Below are 18,435 nucleotides of genomic sequence, written 5' to 3'. Positions count from 1 at the left end.
CATTAGATAATTGGATTGAATCTTATATTCCTGAATTTTTCTTACCTGGATTGAGTAAAAGAATCCAGGGAGGGAATATTTTGTAGAATAGCAACAAGATGAAAATAGGTGGACATACCTCATTTTCACATCTTGAGACTCTCAGATAGGGAGCTTGCTGCAGTATTTAGTCATAAGGATTAGCCAACAGAACTAAAAAAAAAAAAAAAAAAAAGGACTCAGGAACTTGATGCAAGAAATGGAAGGCAAAGAAAATTTTACTGTAGGCCTTAGAAGAGATGTGTCAAATCACAGCCCTCAGGCCAGCTCCAGACTGCAGCCCAACCACATTAAAACACAAAAAATACAGTACAACATAGATAATATTAATTTGTGGTTCCCTAGCTCATTATGCTTCCTGCAGAGAATCATTTTTATTTGAGCTTGACACCACTGATATAGGGAATGTGCTGCATTTGTATTTCTCCTGGTATCCTATAGTGCTTGTGTGTATAGGAAATGTGGGTTGGTTTCTGCCCAAGAGGAGAAAGTGAGAAAATCTGAACTGACAAGTTCTATACCACAGAAAGGAGTAGGTAAAATGTAAGAGGAAGAATAGCAGAAGAGAGTTCTCCAGTATCTGTACATGAATGAACAAAGAATGAGCAATAGGATGGAGGAGAGAACCTAATGAGAGGAAGCAAATTTGACCTTATAGGTAGCACTGAGAATTGATGGGATGAGGCTTGAGTGGAATTTGTCTTTGGAACATTATACTTTTATTCAAAAAGAACAAAAAAAGGTGGGGCGTGGAGATGACAGTGTAAAAAGTAAACCACAAGCTAATCATTTCTCATTTGCTTCATTTTTCACTTTTAAAGAGTGATCTTTGGACTGGAAAGATCGCATAAAAATAGTTAGCAGGCTATGAAAATCTGGGATGATTGAGGAGACTATTAGGCAGCATCTTACTGTCTTCAATGATGTCAAATCTAAAATGAACAGACTAAATTCTAGAGCATTCAGACTCTTTAGATGTGATTGCTGAGGTTTTGGTGATCTTTGAAGGATTTTAGAGGAAGGGAGAATTAGCATAGGATTGGAAGAGGGCAGAATAGTGTCAATTTAAAAAAAAAGGCAGGGGAGGAGACAGGAAAGCTTGATTTTTATTCCTGCCTAATTCTAAATACATATTAAAGGAATGGTCTATCAGCACTTAAAATGGGAAGCCATGATCTCTAAGAGCTGGTATGACTTCATCAAGAACAGGTCTTATCACACAGGGGCAATATGGTATAATGGATAGAATTTTGGACTTGGAGGCAAGAAGGCCTAATTTTGAATCCTATGTCTGATATTCTCTAGCTTGTGTGACCATTTGCAAGTCATTTAATCTTTCTGAGCCTCAGTCTTCTTATCTTTAAAATGGACATAAAAATAGCTGCTGTAACTACCTCTCAAAGCTATGTGGCTCAAATGAGATAGTAAAGAAAATAATGAGAAAGTAAAGCACTTTGAAAACTTTAAAGGTCTGCATGTACTGTTATATTCATTTAATTTTTTAACAAGGTAACAAGACTGGTAAGGATGGTGCATCATATGTATGTGTATATATATATATTCATATATACATACACACATACATACACACGCATATATTGTGCTTATATTTCAGGGAAGCATTTGACAGAGTTGTTAATACTATACTTGTGGCAAGATTGAGATAACATGTGGATCAGAAGATAGTACATTTAGATGTATTTGCAGTTGGTTGAATAACAAGACCCAAAGACTATTCATTAATAGGATGATGGGAACTTGGAAGGGAGTGCCCTAGAGATCTGAACTTGGTTTAGTGCTATTAATTATATTTTTCCCAGTGATTGGATAAAGGTATAGGTGGTATCATTGTTAAATTTGCAGATTACATGAAGTTGGGAGTGATAAGAAACACACTGGACAACTGAATCAGGATTCAAAAATAATTTGACAGTCAATTAATAAATATTTAAATATTGCCAGGAACTGTGTTAATTGCTGACAGGCTACAACAATGTTCCAAATTGAGTAAGATGAAATTTAGTTAGTCTAAATGTAAAATTATACATTCGAATTTTAAAAAAGAACTTCATAAATACAAGATTGGGGAGTGGTTGTAGCTAAACAACAGTTGCTATGAAAAGGTTCTGGATTCCTGCATGAGGGATGAGATTGGATCGATGACCTTTGAGTCTTTTCCGTATTGGGTTCTTTGACTCTAGGGTCCATGAATCCCCTTTGACTTTGATAACAAGATTCATCTCTTTTCATTCAGTTAAAAATTGAAGCACTTGATGGTATCTGCTTATTTGAGCCACTTGTGATTGTAGTTCTGGATGATTTTATGACTATATTAAGAGCTGAAGTTGTGCTTTGAGTTTTAATCATCCATTAAATATGACTTAGTAATGTTTCTCTTGCTGTTATGGTGCAGTTTTATTGCTTATTTTATCACTCATTGTGTCCTTTGATACTTTCAGATGCAAGGTCCTCCAAAGCTGCCTTACATGATGAGATAATTGACTGTAAAAATTTAAATATTAGGACCATATTGTCTTGAAGGATTTATTTTACCTTTAAAAATTCACCTTTAGTCCACAGAGCTGTTTCACCAGCTGCTTTGGCACCCGTTTTGCTGTTGAAGGAGTTTTATTTAATTTTTCTTCATATAGTTAGGTATAACAATATGTTGGACCAGATGTCAAGTGTGAAGGCTGATGCTTCAACATTCCTATAATGTTTGCATTTATACATCTGCTCTTGGCAACTTCATTAAAAATTTCCTTGATTCAGTTGCTTAGTTTATCCTTTTCTAAGGGGGAAGGGGAGCATCAGATTTGTCACCCAGTCCTTCCTTCAATCTTCTTCCCTTCTCAATACCCATACCCCTACATGTTTAGTATGCTTATTTTCTTTAAGAGTTTATCTTGTTCTGTTGTGAAAAGACATTCCACAAAAGAGAAAATAAAACTGAAGTTTGCTTTGGTTTAGGATTGCTTTTCCTCCTACTATTATCTAAGATGAAGTTGTTCTGATCTGGGTTGCTATTTTGCATGTAGAAGGAGCCAATATGGTGGTATAAAAATTGTTCTGGATTTGAAGATTAAGGTGATGAGTTCAAGTCCTGGCCTCTCTCATGTACCAAGTGACCTGGAGCTCAGGTGACTTCTAAGCTCCCTAATCACCTGTTCTATAGAATATTGGCAGCCAATCCCTGCAGTGCCTTCTAGTTCCAAATCTGCAGTCCTTTGTATAATCTGGGAAATTCCTCATTCTGGAAAATTTGAGGCATATTCGGTGAATGATTTAATTACTGGAATGAAGTCCCAATTTTATAAACAAATGAAACTATATACAATTACACCACAGTTCAAAGTAAGAACGATTAATTTTTTTGTGTTTTGTTTGAATTAATAGAGAAAATGAACACAGGTATGACCAAGCAGATCAGTTGCTTTTTAAAAATTAGTTTTAGCTTCAAATACTTAGGTAATTTGGATCATAATTGTAGTTAGTGTATAAATACCTAACTGTTTCATCTATTAAATAGGTAGGTCCAAATTACTTGATAAGTATTTATGTCCTAACAATTTGAAAAAAATACATGTAAGTTGCAGGAAAAAGGATTTTATTTAATTTGTAAATAACCACAATTACTTACTAATAGGATGTCTGTGCCTATTGAGTACTTCACAGATTCCCAGATTTAGGAATCACATTGGCTATCACTACCCTCATTTCCTATTCCTCATCGATTTTCAAGTGGCACTTATTTTTTATCTCAGCAATCACTGAAAATCCATCTTTGCAAAGATATGATATTGAAAATGAGAAAGTTGGGGAAATTATTGGAATAGCTGAAAGTACAAGTAAACAAAAAACATATCTCCAACATTTAAGATCACCTTTGAAAAGAACATAGTGCTATCTAATGTAGAAATTGTGAATTACCTTGATCCTTAAGCTAGAAGTTTGGGTAGCATCCAACAAATGTCTAGTATTACTGTGTTTTATGATTTAAACTGCCTCTCAACTTCCCTGTGAATTTTCACAGTTTAGGAACCCAAGGACATACATACATCAAGTATAGCAGAACTACTGAAATTGTACAAATGATATGTACAGAAATTAATGTATGATTTAGTTTGGGTAAGTTTGTTAAAAGAATTTTGGGGGTGCTTACTATGTTTCCACTTAATTACTATGGGGTATATAAAAATATGTGGTACCTACCCTTTAAGAATTTTAAATCCAGTTAGGTCTAATTTATTTAATTGTTAAATATCTGTCATTAAGAGAAAAATTGTGTGTTACAAACCCTTAGAGTTACAGGATTTCAGAGAGAAAAATCAGTGAATGTTAGAATAGTTGGAGAAGTCTTCATGGAATACTTGAGATTTAAACTGGGCCTTGAGATTCAGCCAAACAGAGAGAAGACATTATTTATGATTGGGTGGAGAGAGCAACAGCAGGATCAAAGACTCAGAAATGGAATAAGCATGGGATTTTCACAGGATAATAAGGATACAGGACATCTTTGAATAGATTTGTCTAAGTAAAGCTTAAGGAAATCAGTAGTAGCAAATTGGTGATTCGATGGTTAGAGCACTTTGCTTGGAGTCAGGAACACCTGAGTTCAAATCCTGACCCAGACACTTAATAGATATGGGATCCTGGGTAAGTCACTTTATCTCTATGCCTCAGTTTCATCATCTTTAAATTGAGAGGATGAACTTGATGACCTAAAAAGGCCTTTCAGACTCTTTAAATATGATCCTAGTGTCTAGCAGAATATAATAGGTGGTTCAGTGGATAGAGCACTGGCCTTGAAGTCAGGAGGACCTGAGGTCATATATGGCTTCAGATACTTACTAGCTGTGTGACCCTAGGCAAGTCACTTAACTTTGATTTCAAGAGAGAGAGAGAGAGAGAGAGAGAGAGAGAGAGAGAGAGAGAGAGAGAGAGAGAGAGAGAGAGAGAGAATGAGAATACAGTATAATAACTGCACCATTGCAGAAGTTCTCATCTCTACCTTCTCTCCCCAGCCTCCTGTATCCCCTTCCCTCTAATCAGGTGAGCAAAGAACTTGGTTTTTTTTACAGCTTCATGATTTATTTTCAGAATTTCAAAATGTAGAGAAATTCAGCTCCCCTCTATATAGCATTGAAAACTAGACTTAAATCTGTTAGTTATTCTTAAATTGTAGTAGCTCTTCAAATTTGAAGCTCAGGAATGTATGTATTTTTGTTCACTATCAGGAAACTCCACCATTAGCTAAATGAAAATCTTAGTTATTCAGTCTCTGTGTGTAAAGTAAGCATATGTGGGGGGGGGGAGGGGGAGGGTGTTAAATTTTTTAGGTTACCTGATTACTGTTTAATAAACACAATACATCATCAGCTTACTTAAGCCACCAGGGCAGCTTCCTCAGGGTGAATGAATTTACCAGTGAAATTGACACAGGGACACAGTATTTTCTAAAGTCCTAATAACTATTTTGTTTTTTATTCTCAACAGAACTGACAAATGTCTGTTCATCCAGTTATTTGTATATGAGATCTCTTTTGTATTTATTTCATATTATGGTGTCTTTCTGATGATACATATTATTTTTAATTATCATATTCATATTAGCAACATTTTTCTTCTTTATGTTTGTTTCAAAGGTTGTCGGTCAATCTCCAAAGGTACACCTCCCTCCCACTCCCCCCCACCCCCAGCCTTCACCCTTGACTTGACTACTGCTCACATACAGTGTGAATGCCCTGCTGGTATATATAACTCACACCTAAAAAAAATGCTGTGCCATTTAGTAAATTATACATGTGGTATAAATCAACCAACATGCATTTATTAAGGGCAAACTCTGTGCCAGGCACTGTGCTAGGCACTCATCATCCCAAGAATATAGCAATCCCTATTTACAAGAAGCTTAGATTCTAATGACCACATATAGAAGTATATACAGAATAAAGATATGAGTAAATAAAAACAAGTATAATCTCATTAGACATGGGGAGAAGAAGGTGGTCTGTATCATGAAGAAAGAGAGGGATTCTATGATAGACTAAATAGCTTGCTCACATCTGGCCCTTACTAGGAAGAGGCCAGAATTCTGAAGGGATGAATTAGGACAGTGGCTATCCTTCTTTCTTCTGTCCAGCCTATATCCATTCTAAGCATGTCACACTGTATTCAGGAAATGAGAGGGAAAGAGAGAAGAGTTATATTGATATTCTTACATGATCTTTCAGCATTCTGAGTAAAGGGCCAGATTGTTTTAAGTGCTCAAAAACTGTGAAATAAGGTTTGTTTCCTGAGGGGGGGAAGGAAACATTATTGGAATGGTGATGAAGAAAGGGTCATTTCATTATTGGCCAGCTGAGGAGGTAAAAGCACTTCTGGCTACAAACCAGCCCTTGGTCTTTGCCACTAGTGGTGATTGGCATGCAGCTGTGGTGTAGAGGAAACACTTTAGAACTGCAGAGGTCTCTCACATTCTTGTGGCCAATCCTGGCCTCTATTCCTAGTCATCCTATTAACGTTTGGTTAACTGAAATATGAAACATAAAATTTATTAACTTGATCAATGCTAGTTAATGTGATTGCGTGGTGTACAGAAGTCACAGTTTTTGCCAACAAAACTTTTGAAAGACTTTTCCAATTTTTTTTTAAAGGAAGAGGGGAAAAAAGTTGGATTTTGGTGTTAGAGATACTGTACATGAGGTTTCCAATATTGTTCAACCTGCTTTGAGCAGATGCTTTCCATAACCATACAGAATACAGTACTATTCCTTGGTACACATTTCTAGCTTATGAAATAGAAGGCTAAAGCTTTCTTAGAATTAAAATTGAGCACATATTAACATGGCAGTAAATATTTACCTTCTCTAAAAATAGAAGGCTGTTGAGGATGATTTGATAACAACTGGTGAAACTAGTTATTCTTGAACCTAGGCTATGGCTCCACTCAGAACAAAGGAAAATAGTGTAGCTCCTGTGTCCACCTTAGAGCAAGATATTTTTTACACATTTTCTAGCTCTCATCCACTTTTCTTTTTTCCCCACCTAATAGTATTTTATTTTTTCCAATTACATGTTAAGATAGTTTTCAACATTCACTTTTATAAGATTTTGAGTTCCAATTTTTTTTCTCTCTCCTCCTTCCCTACCCCCTCCCAGGAAGGCAAAGCAATCTGATAATAGGCTATACATGTACAATCATATTAAACATATTTTCACATTAGTCATGTTTCTCAGCCAGATTTCACATGTGAGCTGGAGTGAGGAACAGAAAGAGGTGCTTTTTTCTTTCTTTCTTTTTTTTTTGCAGTTTCAAGGGAAAATAAAGTGCATTAGCTTTTCAGTTATATTTCAGTTATAATAGGATAAATAACACATACAAATGTAATGAATCTTCTTTCCCCATAGACCTGAAAGGGTAAACTCATCTACCTGACTGTGGACCACATATATGTTCATTCATCTTTCTCATGCTTTGGCTCTGGTTCTTAATTTGTGCTCTGGGAGCTAAGTGAGGGCCGTGGTAACTGAAAAAGCTCTGTGTTATTTTTGCTTCTACCTTTTTTGTTCCCATGCCCTTTCAGTGGAAAGTCAGTTTTCTCATCCTGAGCTCCTTCTTCTTTTTAAACAAGGCCTAAAACTATGGGATTTCTTCCCCTTTCTCGTGAGAATAGGGCTGAATTGCTAGTTTTGAAGCTAACAAATTGGTATGGTCAAATGGAGGTCGGGAACAGTTTAGTCAACAGAACCAAGCATCTTTGAATGTTAGAGCATAAAGGGACCATAGAGATCATTGATTCCCAGCCCTTTCATTTTTATTAATTGTGAATCACTTTGCAAAACCTCTCAGGTTGATTTCCGAAGACTTAACTTCTTTTCAGAATTTCATCCAAGAAGCATTTGTAGTTATTTCTAACAGTGAATAGGTGATTATAGAGAAACAAAAAAATAAAAACTTTACTTTGTCAATATTAATTGTGTAAAGAATACCATGGAGATAATGGTCCATTAGCTTCCCCACTCCCACATTTAATTGTATAAAGAATACCACCTAGATAATATAGTTCATTAGCTCAGGGTTTAGACTCCATATGTGTATATGAAAATGCCATGAGCATTTTTTTGTTTGTTTTTAAATTTAATTTATTTAATATATTTAGTTTTCAGCATTGATTTTTCACAAGAGCTTGAATTACGAATTTTCTCCCCATTTCTACCCTCCCGCCCACTCCACGATGGCGTACATTCTGGTTGCCCCGTTCCCCAGTCAGCCCTCCCTTCTGTCACCCCACTCCCCTCCCATCCCCCTTTACCTTCTCTTGTAGGGCAAGATAAATTTCTATGCCCCATTGCCTGTGTATCTTATTTCCTACTTGCATGCAAAAACTTTTTTTGTTTGTTTTTGAACATCTGTTTTTAAAACTTTGAGTTCCAAATTCTCTCCCCTCTTCCCTCCACACCCACCATCCCTAAGAAGGCAAGCAATTCAATGTAGGCCACATGCTTATCATTATGTAAAACGCTTCCACAACACTCATGTTGTGAAAGACTATGTTTTGCTCCTTCCTAACCTATCCCCCTTTATTGAATTTTCTCCCTTGACCCTGTTCCTTTTTGAAAGTGTTTGTTTTTGATTACCTCCTCCCCCATCTGCCCCCCCTTCTATCGTCCCCCCTTTTTTATCTTCTTCCTCCTTCTTTGCTGTGGGATAAGATATCCAATTGAGTGTGTATGATATTCCCTCCTCAGGTCAAATCTGATGACAGCAAGATTTACTCATTCCTCTTCACCTGCCCCCTCTTCCCTTCCTACAGAACCACTTTTTCTTGTCACTTTTATGTGAGATAATTTACCCCATTCTATCTCTCCCTTTCTCCCTCTCTCAATATATTCCTCTCTTATCCCTTAATTTGATTTTATTTTTTTAGATATCATCCCTTCATATTCAACTCACCTTGTGCCCTCTGTCTATACATATATATATATATATATATATATATATATATATATATATATATATATATATATATATATGCATATTCCTTTCAGCTACTCTGGTACTGAGGTCTCATGAATCACACACATCATCTTTACATGTAGGATTGTAAACAAAATAGTTCAACTTTAGTAAGTCCCTTGTGATTTCTTTTTCTTGTTTACCTTTTCATGGTTCTCTTGATTCTTGTGTTTGAAAGTCAAATTTTCTATTCAGTTCTGGTCTTTTCACTGAGAAAGCTTGAAAGTCCTCTATTTTATTGAAAATCCATATTTTGCCTTGGAGCATGATACTCGGTTTTGCTGGGTAGGTGATTCTTGGTTTTAATCCTAGCTCCATCGACCTCTGGAATATCATATTCCAAGCCCTTCCATCCCTTAATGTGGAAGCTGCTAGATCCTGTGTTATCCTGATTGTTTTTCCACAGTACTCAAATTGTTTCTTTCTGGCAGCTTGCAGTATTTTCTCCTTGACCTGGGAGCTCTGGAATTTGGTGACAATATTCCTAGGAGATTTCTTTTTGGGATCTTTTTGAGGAGGCTATCTGTGGATTCTTTCAATTTCTATTTTACCCTCTGGCTCTAGAATATCAGGGCAGTTCTCCTTGATAATTTCTTGAAAGATGATATCTAGGCTCTTGTTTTGTTCATGGCTTTCAGGTAGTCCAATAATTTTTAAATGATCTCTCCTGGACCTATTTTCCAGGTCATTGGTTTTTCCAGTGAGATATTTCACATTGTCTTCCACTTTTTCATTCCTTTGGTTCTGTTTTATAATATCTTGATTTCTCATCAAGTCACTAGCTTCCACTTGCTGCAATCTAATTTTTAAGGTAGTATTTTCTTCAGTGGTCTTTTGGACCTCCTTTTCCATTTGGCTAATTCTGCCTTTCAAGGCATTTTTCTGTTCATTGGCTTTTTGGAGCTCTTTTGCCATTTGAGTTAGTCTATTTTTTAAGGTGTTGTTTTCTTGAATATTTTTTTCAGTATTTTTTTGGGTCTCCTTTAGCAAGTCATTGACTTGTTTTTCATGGTTTCCTCGCATCATTTTCATTTCTCTTCCCAATTTTTCCTCTACTTCTCTAACTTGCTTTTCCAAATCCTTTTTGAGCTCTTCCATGGCCTGAGACCAGTTCATGTTTTTCTTGGAGGCTTTTGATGTAGGCTCTTTGACTTTGTTGACTTCTTCTGGTTGTATGTTTTGGTTTTCTTTGTCACCAAAGAAAGATTCCAAAGTCTGAGACTGAATCTGAGTCCATTTTTGCTGCCTGGCCATGTTCCCAGCCAACTTACTTGACTTGAGTTTTTTGTCAGGGTATGACTCCTTGTAGAGTAAAGAGTACTTTGTTCCAAGTTTGAGGGGATGCGCTGTCGTTTTCAGAGCTATTTCTATACAGCCAGCTCTGCCACACCAGCACTCCTCCTTCCTCAAGAACCCCCAACCTGGATTGGACTCAGATCTTAAGCAGGCTCTGCACTCCTGCTGTGATCCACCACTTAATTCCTCCCACCAGGTGTAATTCTGTAGCTGCAACACCCCCACTTCCCTCCTCCCCCCCCCCCACTGTGGCCAAACTGCGAACTCTTTTCACTCTGTCCCTCGCAGCTTTTCCCACTAACCTTCTCTGTTGTCTTTGGTGTTTGTGGGCTGAGAAGTCTGGTTACTGCCACAGCTCACTGATTCAGGGCGCTAGGGCCTGTTCTGCCCAGCTCCTGGTCTGGTTGGTCCTGCCACCACCCAATCTGGGCTCTGCTCCGCTCCCAGCTCCGTGCACAATAGACCTCATCCAGCAACCATCCAGGCTATCCTAGGCTGGATCCCTGCTTCGCTCTGCTATTTTGTGGGTTCTGCAGTTTTAGAATTTGTTCAGAGCCATTTTTTTATAGGTTTTTGGAGGGACCTGGCAGGGAGCTCATGCAAGTCCCTGCTTTGCAGCTGCCATCTTGGCCCCACCCCGCCATGAGCATTTTTAACTAAGCTATATCAGAGGAATTTCCTCTAGAGGGATTTTAGTAAGATTGCAAGGTGTTTTTGCATGTTAGTGTGAGGATAAATGCAAGATAAGATTTCTGGAACAGTAGTGGAGCTAACAAGTGGTTAATATACAAGAAAACCTATCAAATTGGGCCTGGTGGTACCCACATGCCACCTCTGCTGCCTGGGAAGCTGAGTCTGGTGGGTTTCTTTTCTTTTTTTTTTAAGTTAATTTTTTTATTTTTAGGCTTCAACCTTCACTTTCATAGATTTTAAATTTTTTCCCCCTCCCTCCCCAAGATGGCATGCAATCCAATATAGGCTCTCCATATATATTCCTATTAAACATTTTCACATCAGTCATGTTATATAGAAAAATTAGAACGAATGGGTGTCTGGTGGGTTTCTCGAGTGTAGGGAGTTCTGACCTGCAGTAAGCTAAGCTTATTGGGTGTCCCACTAAGTGTGGCATTACTGTGTTGAGCTCTTTTAAATGAGGGGCTACAAGGTTGCCTAAGGAAGGATAAGTCAGACCAGGTTAGAAAACTAGTCAAATCTCCTGTGCTGATCAGAGTAGGGCTAGGCCTTAAGTACCCCTGCATTTCTAAGCAGGGTGAGATAAAACAAGTCTTTTAAAAAACAACAACAGTGTTGTGCTGGTTGAGGAGCCCTTGCTGACTGAAATTGGGAAACTATATCTGCTTAATAAAAGGAAGGCATCATTTGAATTGAAAGAATTGGTTTTCTCCTTTCACCCACATACTGTCACTCTAATGACATTTTGTAAAACAGAAGAGACATTCATATATCAACATATTGGATTCACAGAGTGAATTTTATAAGCATCACTTCTTCAGAAGAGACTAGTTACAGCCATGTGTGGTAGAGGCCACATAATGCAGTGGAAAAACCATTGGATTTAGGAGTTAGAAGATAAAGCTTTAAATCTTTGTTCTGAGGCTTAGTAGCTGCACAGCTGTGGACAAATTAGGAAACCTTCCTGAACTTCCTTTATAAGAGGTAGATTCCAGTGCTTATTCTGCCTCCTTTGCAGTATTGTTTTGAAAAAAAGTACTTGGTAAATAATAAAATGCTGTGGGAAGGCAGGCTGCAGCCACCATTTGTTGCTATCATCTCCCAGTGGGGTGATGCTTCACAATTTCCAATGTCCTTGCTCTCTCCCCTCCTCTCCACCCCAGCACTGAGGAGCTGTGCTTATCATTCCATCTGTGTAATCAGGTGATAACTTTAAAGACAAAATGCGCTGGGAGAAAGTGAGGCTCAGCTCTTGCATTGGTTAAAGGCAAACTGCTTTAGGTGGGCTGTACATCAGCTTTCTTACTTCCAAAATATCAGTTTGCTGTAGCTGTTTGCATGAAAAGTGACATGAGTTTAATAGAATACATAGATAACTTAGTAGTTTGATGGAAACTCCTGTATAAATAAAAGTACATATTTATCCTTATGTAACCGTAAAGTACAATATTGGTTTTATGAAAACCACATGAAGTCTGAGAAACTGCTACATTTTAAAAGCATGTTCTCTAGAAGATTTAACCACATGTTACAAAGATGGTGACATTTTTCTTGGCCCAGTATCTACTGTATTATGCATCCCTGAAAACTTAAAAAATCTCTCTGAATGACTCAATGGGCATTCTTCCTCTGTTAAAGGAGAAGGCATATTCTTCTGTATTTCTTATGAATTTGTTGAGTAACCAGTTCATGTTAACCCTGAACTTAATGGTTTAAAATTCCTTACATTGTCTTCAGACCACCGTCTATGAAGTGAAAAATGTGCAGAACATATTAAATGTGCAGAACATATTAAATGTGTAGAACATATTAAAGCCCCAGGTTCACCTTGTGTTTCTTCTTTTCTCTCTCTTTTCATTCCCCCTGATATGCTATGCTGGCAACCTTCTTTACAACTGCTACTGATTTTTGTTTTCATCATCAAGAAAACCACCCAAGGTAAGTGTCGATATGTTGTTTGGTTTGTGTATATTGGCTCAGTAACCAAGGGAACTGGAATGGTGTTTGGAATGTTCTGACAGTGACTGTCTGGTCTATCACATGACCTTCATGTAACACTTCTCTTCCCCACTGGCAGTGTGTGCAGATTTTAAAGGAAAACGACCCTTATAAGTCAAACACAAGCTAAAGCACAGATACTGAAAGAAAGTGGGGGAGGGGAGTAAAAGAGTAGCTTGTTTCCTGGCATCACTGATAGTATACAGTTGTTTTTAGCTACTGAAATGAACAAACATTTATTAGAAACAGGCCCTGTGCTAAATTAAGGATATAACAATGAACAAGCTAGTCCCTACCTTCATGGAATGTGTAGCCCAATACGGGGTTAGAAAACAGGGTCACAATTATCTATATCTCAAATGAAAAATGTGCTGAATGACTAGGAGGTACCTAAGTATAAGAAAAAGATTTAAGAAGGGAGAGGGGACTTTCCAGGTAGGAGGACACATAGGCTAAATAGAGATAAAGATAGGGTAGATTTAGTAACTCAGTTCAATGAACATTTTTTTCAAGGACCTACATTGTGCAAAGTATTGTCATTCAGGGTGTGTATGTGTGTATTTTATATATACATACATACTGTATATGCATGCATATAGACACATATGCACACACACATGCACACATTTAATACACATATATTATATGCCACTGTATAGACACACATATGTAGACATACACATACATATGTATATATGTATAGATATGTGTATGTATGTGTATATGTGCGTACACACACACACACACACACACACACACGCCTCTGCCTTCAAGGAATTTACATTACTGTACTGAAGCTGGAGAAATCTATGACCTATCATAAATAAGTGTAGTACAAGGTATAATGTAATAGAGGCAAATGAAAAGTACAAAGAAAGTTTGTTGTTGAGTTGAGTCATTTCAGTTGTGTCTGATTCTCTGTGTCCCCGTTTGGGTTTTCTTGGCAAAGGTAATGGAGTGGTTTGCCAGTTTCTTCTCCAGCTCATTTTACAGATGAAGAAACTGAGGCAAACAGGGTTAAGGGACTTGCCCAGGGTCACACAGATGGTAAGTGTCTGAGACGAGATTTGAACTCAGGTCCTCCTGACTCCAGGCCGGGCCTTCTAGCCCCTGGGCTATTTAGCTGCTCTTCAAAGAGAATACTCTAGGGAAAACTTTGAGAGGAGAAAAGAACACTTTCACCTGGGTTGGGGTCAGGGAAGGCTTTGTGGAGGAGGTGGCAGTTGAATTAATCTCTGAAAGAAAAAGAGGATTTCAAACAGGCAGATTGGATAAAGCATTTGCTATTTGCCAGACACTATGCTAAGCAAAAGAGGACGGAAATGCATTCCAAGAATAGATAACTCAGATCCACAGAAAATCTCCAAATCTCCTTTTAGACATAAATTTAACCTTCGCCTCCCAAGCAAACTTTTCCCCAGAGCTACCAAAAATCAGCAAAATCTACTGATTCAAGTTTAGTAGAGGTGTTAAAACAGTGAAATAGCCAAAGAAGAGAGCAGAGAGGGAGTAAAGGTGGGCACTAATAATCTGGATAATCACACCTTCAGTAATTGAGAACTGACTGTATTATCTATGGGTATCTTCTTGTGTGCCAAAGGGACCTGTGTACTTGGTATTAAAAGAGTTAGAAATTCAACCTGTTCCTGGCGCATGGATTTGGCTACAGCTATAACTCACTAAGAAGTAGCCAGTCACCTGCAAGATGAAGGTATCACTACACCTCTTCTAGCTTCAGATTCTTCATCTAGGTGCTCTGGCCTAGAACTGGGATGGTTGAGTTTGTTTCTGGAGTTATATGGGCTAGGTTGATTCTTGGAACACTTGTAACCAGTGCTAGGGGAGGGAGCAATGGTGGAGGTGGGAAGGAGGTGTTGAGGATAAAGCCTATAAAGTAGGTAACCTGAATTTTCTGTACCGGTCAGGAAAGTTTCCTTTTTTTTCCTCACTTTCCTTCTCCTCTTGTGATTAGTCTCCTGAGGTTGTAGGGCAAGGTGCCCAGACTTCTCATTTTCCTAGTGTTTCTTTTTTCCTTTTTTTTCCTTTTAAACCAGAGATAGTACTAGCCACTTGAGCAGTCTTGGACATGTAAAAAGATCTCTTCTGTGTGTTTAGTGAGGGAGACTTGCTGTTTATATTATTTTCATCATAGCAAGGCCTAAAAGAGGAATTCATATACCTCTTGCTCCCCACTGGCATTACCAGGCACTTTGTCTTATTTCCCTTACTGCTGTCTTCTATGAGTCCTTAGGGATTATCCAACTTGATACAATGATCTGATCCCCAAGATCAGGGGTGGGGAAACTGTGGCCTTCTAGGTCCTTGGGTGCAGCCTTTTGACTGAGTCCAAGTTTTATAAAACAAATCTTTTTATTCATAGGATTTGTTCTGTGAAGTTTAGATTCAGTCAAAGGACCACACTTGAGGACCTAGAAGCAGAAGAAGCTGCAGGTTCCCCATCCCTGCCCTAGATCATAGTCTTCCTCTTCAACCTAACCCTTCCTACTATCTTTGATGATTTTTATCACTCATATTTGCTGGCTTTCTTCAAGACTCAATTTAAATATCACTTTCCCAGTCATTCCCCTTAGCTCCTAGAGCACTACAGCCTCGAGGGTACATGTGGCCCTCTAGTTCCTCAAGTGTGTCCCTTTGACTGAATCCAAACTTCACAGAACAAATCCCCTTAATAAAAGGATTTGTTGTGTAAAACTTGGACTCAGTCAAAAGGCCACAGGTTCCCCACCCCTGGCCTAGAGCATTTTGCTTCTATTACCCTCCCTCTATCTTTCCATTCTTCCCATAAGAATGACATTATAAACTTTATCAAATGGTTTGATAAAAATCTAAGGAAAATAGAGTATTGCCCTCATCTTCCAGTTTAGCAATTTTGTTGAAAAAGGAAATCAGCGTAGTCTAATATGGCCTGTTTTGATGAAGCCATGCTGATTCTTTATGACCATGGCTTCTTTATTTAGGTTTTCATCTTTAATAACAGTCTAGAGTTTTGCCAGAAATCCAAGTCAAGCTCAGTGGTCTGTGATTTGCCAGTTACATTCTCCTCCTCCTCTTCTTCTTCTTCTGCTTCTTCTGCTGCTGCTACTACTGCTGCTGCTTCTTCTTTTCTTCTTTTTCCTTCCTTTCTTCCTTCTTTCCTTCCTTCCTTCCTCTCTTCCTTTCTTTCTTCCTTCTTGTTTTTAATTGGGATTTCATTTGCCCTCTTCCAGAATATAATTCAATAAATGTTCATTAGGTACCTACTGTGTTCAAGGCACTGTGGTCACAAAATCCTGTCTTCAAAGAGGTTTGCATCTAATGGATATGATATCATTCATTCAACAAATATTTATTGAGTTGCCTGCTATATGCAAGGCACTTTGTTAGGTACAGTTCCATGATCTTACCACACTATGGAACATGCTAGAATTTCTTAGTGGAGAGAGAGAACCAGATGAATATTTTCCTTTTCTCCTTGTCATGGAAAGCTAGATAGAGATATAGAAAATATCTAGAGTTAAATGAAACATTTTATACATCCTTTATAGATCTAATGATACCTAAAGATAGCCTTGGTAAGGAGTAAGGCCATTTCATTATGTGGGACAGGGGTAAAGGAGGAGAGAGTGGCAGAAGGCACCCGCGTGATAGGAGATAGGGAAAGGGAGAGAAGAGGAAGCTCCCAGCAAGTGGATTCATTTTTTTTCTGTAAAATATGAAGCAAGAATCTCCACTGAAAGAGTATGGGAAAGAGGAACCATAGGAGGCTTGAGGGGGGGATGAAAAGGTTTGGAAGAGCTGTTATGCAGAGTGGGATAGTGAATTGATAAAGTGTAAGTATAATAAGATTGCATAGCAGCAGTGAGGACCTAGTTGAGTTTATGTAACATAAATTTGAAGTGGATCCAGTCAAAATGATTATTGATTTTCTCTGCCTTCACTCAACAACTCATATGTAGGCATTCCCCATATTCACTATTAAGCTCACTGTCTTGTAATCGTATCAAAGGCAATGCAAATGCTGAATTTTCTCCTTCATCTTGGACCCATGAAAATTTCTTGCAGCAGGAATTGTTTGACCTCTTTCTATTTCTTAAATTCTATTATCTTAGAGTACCATATTCAGAGTAGGAAAATATAAGTACCTTTAATTTTAATTCTTAAAAATCTCAAAAAAAATTCCCCCAAGCCATTTTTTGCTAAATGCATTTTAAGGAAGGCCATTATCAAATGATACTACTTATAAAGTAGACTTATTAAAGATGGGTAACCGAGATCTGGAGAGAACTCCAAACTGTGTCATAAGATCAGTAGAAGGAACTAGGGATGTTTGGAATGCAGAATTGCTGTTTTCAAACATTTAAAGGAAGACAACTTGGATTTGCTTTGCCTCGTTCCAGAGGGAAGAGCTAGGGCTAATGGATGAAAGTCACAGGGAGGTAGATTTTAGCTTACTATAAAAAAAATAATAATATCCTTTTCTTTTAAGGTAAGTCAGCTCCCCATTATGGTAGGTCTTCAGGCAGAAACTAGATAAACAATGGACAGGGATTAGGAGGACCAGAAAAAGAAACCCTAACATCTCCGTGTCCTCTGTAGGTAGATAGCTTCCTTCTTCAGTCCTTGCCCTCAGTACTAACCAAGTTTCTCTATCTTGTGTGTGAGGATACTGACTGGCCTGGAGCAAATATATCATAAAAGAGACCTTTTTTCTTTATCCCTTGAGGTTGATAAAGTGAAGATGGATCAAAGGAGAACCTGGTAGGATATAGCCTGGTCCTGTGTCATTCTGGGCAAAGTGGTATCTTGGAGTCAGGATGTCTTGAGCTATATCATTTGGAGATTTAGGTTGAAAATGAGCTCACTTCCTCCAGCCCATTCTTTGGATGCAAAACTTCTCATTGTCCACACATCATAATGACCTTATCAATTCTTTGGACTGGTATGACCTTGTTCTAGACTAAAGGCCTTGGTCTTGGTCTAGTCTAAATACTATTCATCCCTAGTATTGTGCCAAGATTTGGTTGGCCAGGCAATGGACATGGGAATAGTAAATGACAGACAAAGGATTAAACTGCAGGTCCCAAGCCAAATGTATGAGGTCCATTAAAGTCAAGATTATTCAAGCACTAAATGCTAATCTATTCCTTTCCCCTTCCACTACCTTTTAATGTACAGGGATGATGATTTCCCAGAGTCAGCAGATAAATAATGTAATATGTGCCCAGTTTCAAATTGGCTTTTCAGTATCTTCTTTTTGTAAGAAGTAGTATTCTGTGCTTGGAATTCACCCCAAATTACATTGTAGATGTGCTGTTAGAGAAAATGTTATGTGGTCTTTATTAAAAATCAAAATATGGAAGAAACTGAAATTCTTCTGTTTATCTGTTTCT

At 37.9% G+C, this 18,435-nt stretch overlaps 1 protein-coding gene across 5 annotated transcripts in view; it reads left to right on the top strand.

The window, feature by feature from the left end:
* Positions 1 to 18,435, top strand: part of KIF13A (kinesin family member 13A) — a 248,055-nt gene that overhangs the window by 83,282 nt on the left and 146,338 nt on the right. For all 5 annotated transcript variants that reach the window (XM_036753212.1, XM_036753188.1, XM_036753205.1 and 2 more), the window contains exon 3: positions 12,973 to 12,985. In XM_036753212.1, the coding sequence (XP_036609107.1) occupies positions 12,973 to 12,985 (13 nt within the window). The remainder of the gene's footprint in view (positions 1 to 12,972; positions 12,986 to 18,435) is intronic.

This window comes from Trichosurus vulpecula, chromosome 1, assembly GCF_011100635.1.
Source record: "Trichosurus vulpecula isolate mTriVul1 chromosome 1, mTriVul1.pri, whole genome shotgun sequence".
Lineage (NCBI taxonomy): Eukaryota > Metazoa > Chordata > Mammalia > Diprotodontia > Phalangeridae > Trichosurus > Trichosurus vulpecula.
The sequence above is the reverse complement of the archived record's forward strand: the minus strand, read 5'-3'. Positions and strand labels throughout refer to the sequence as shown.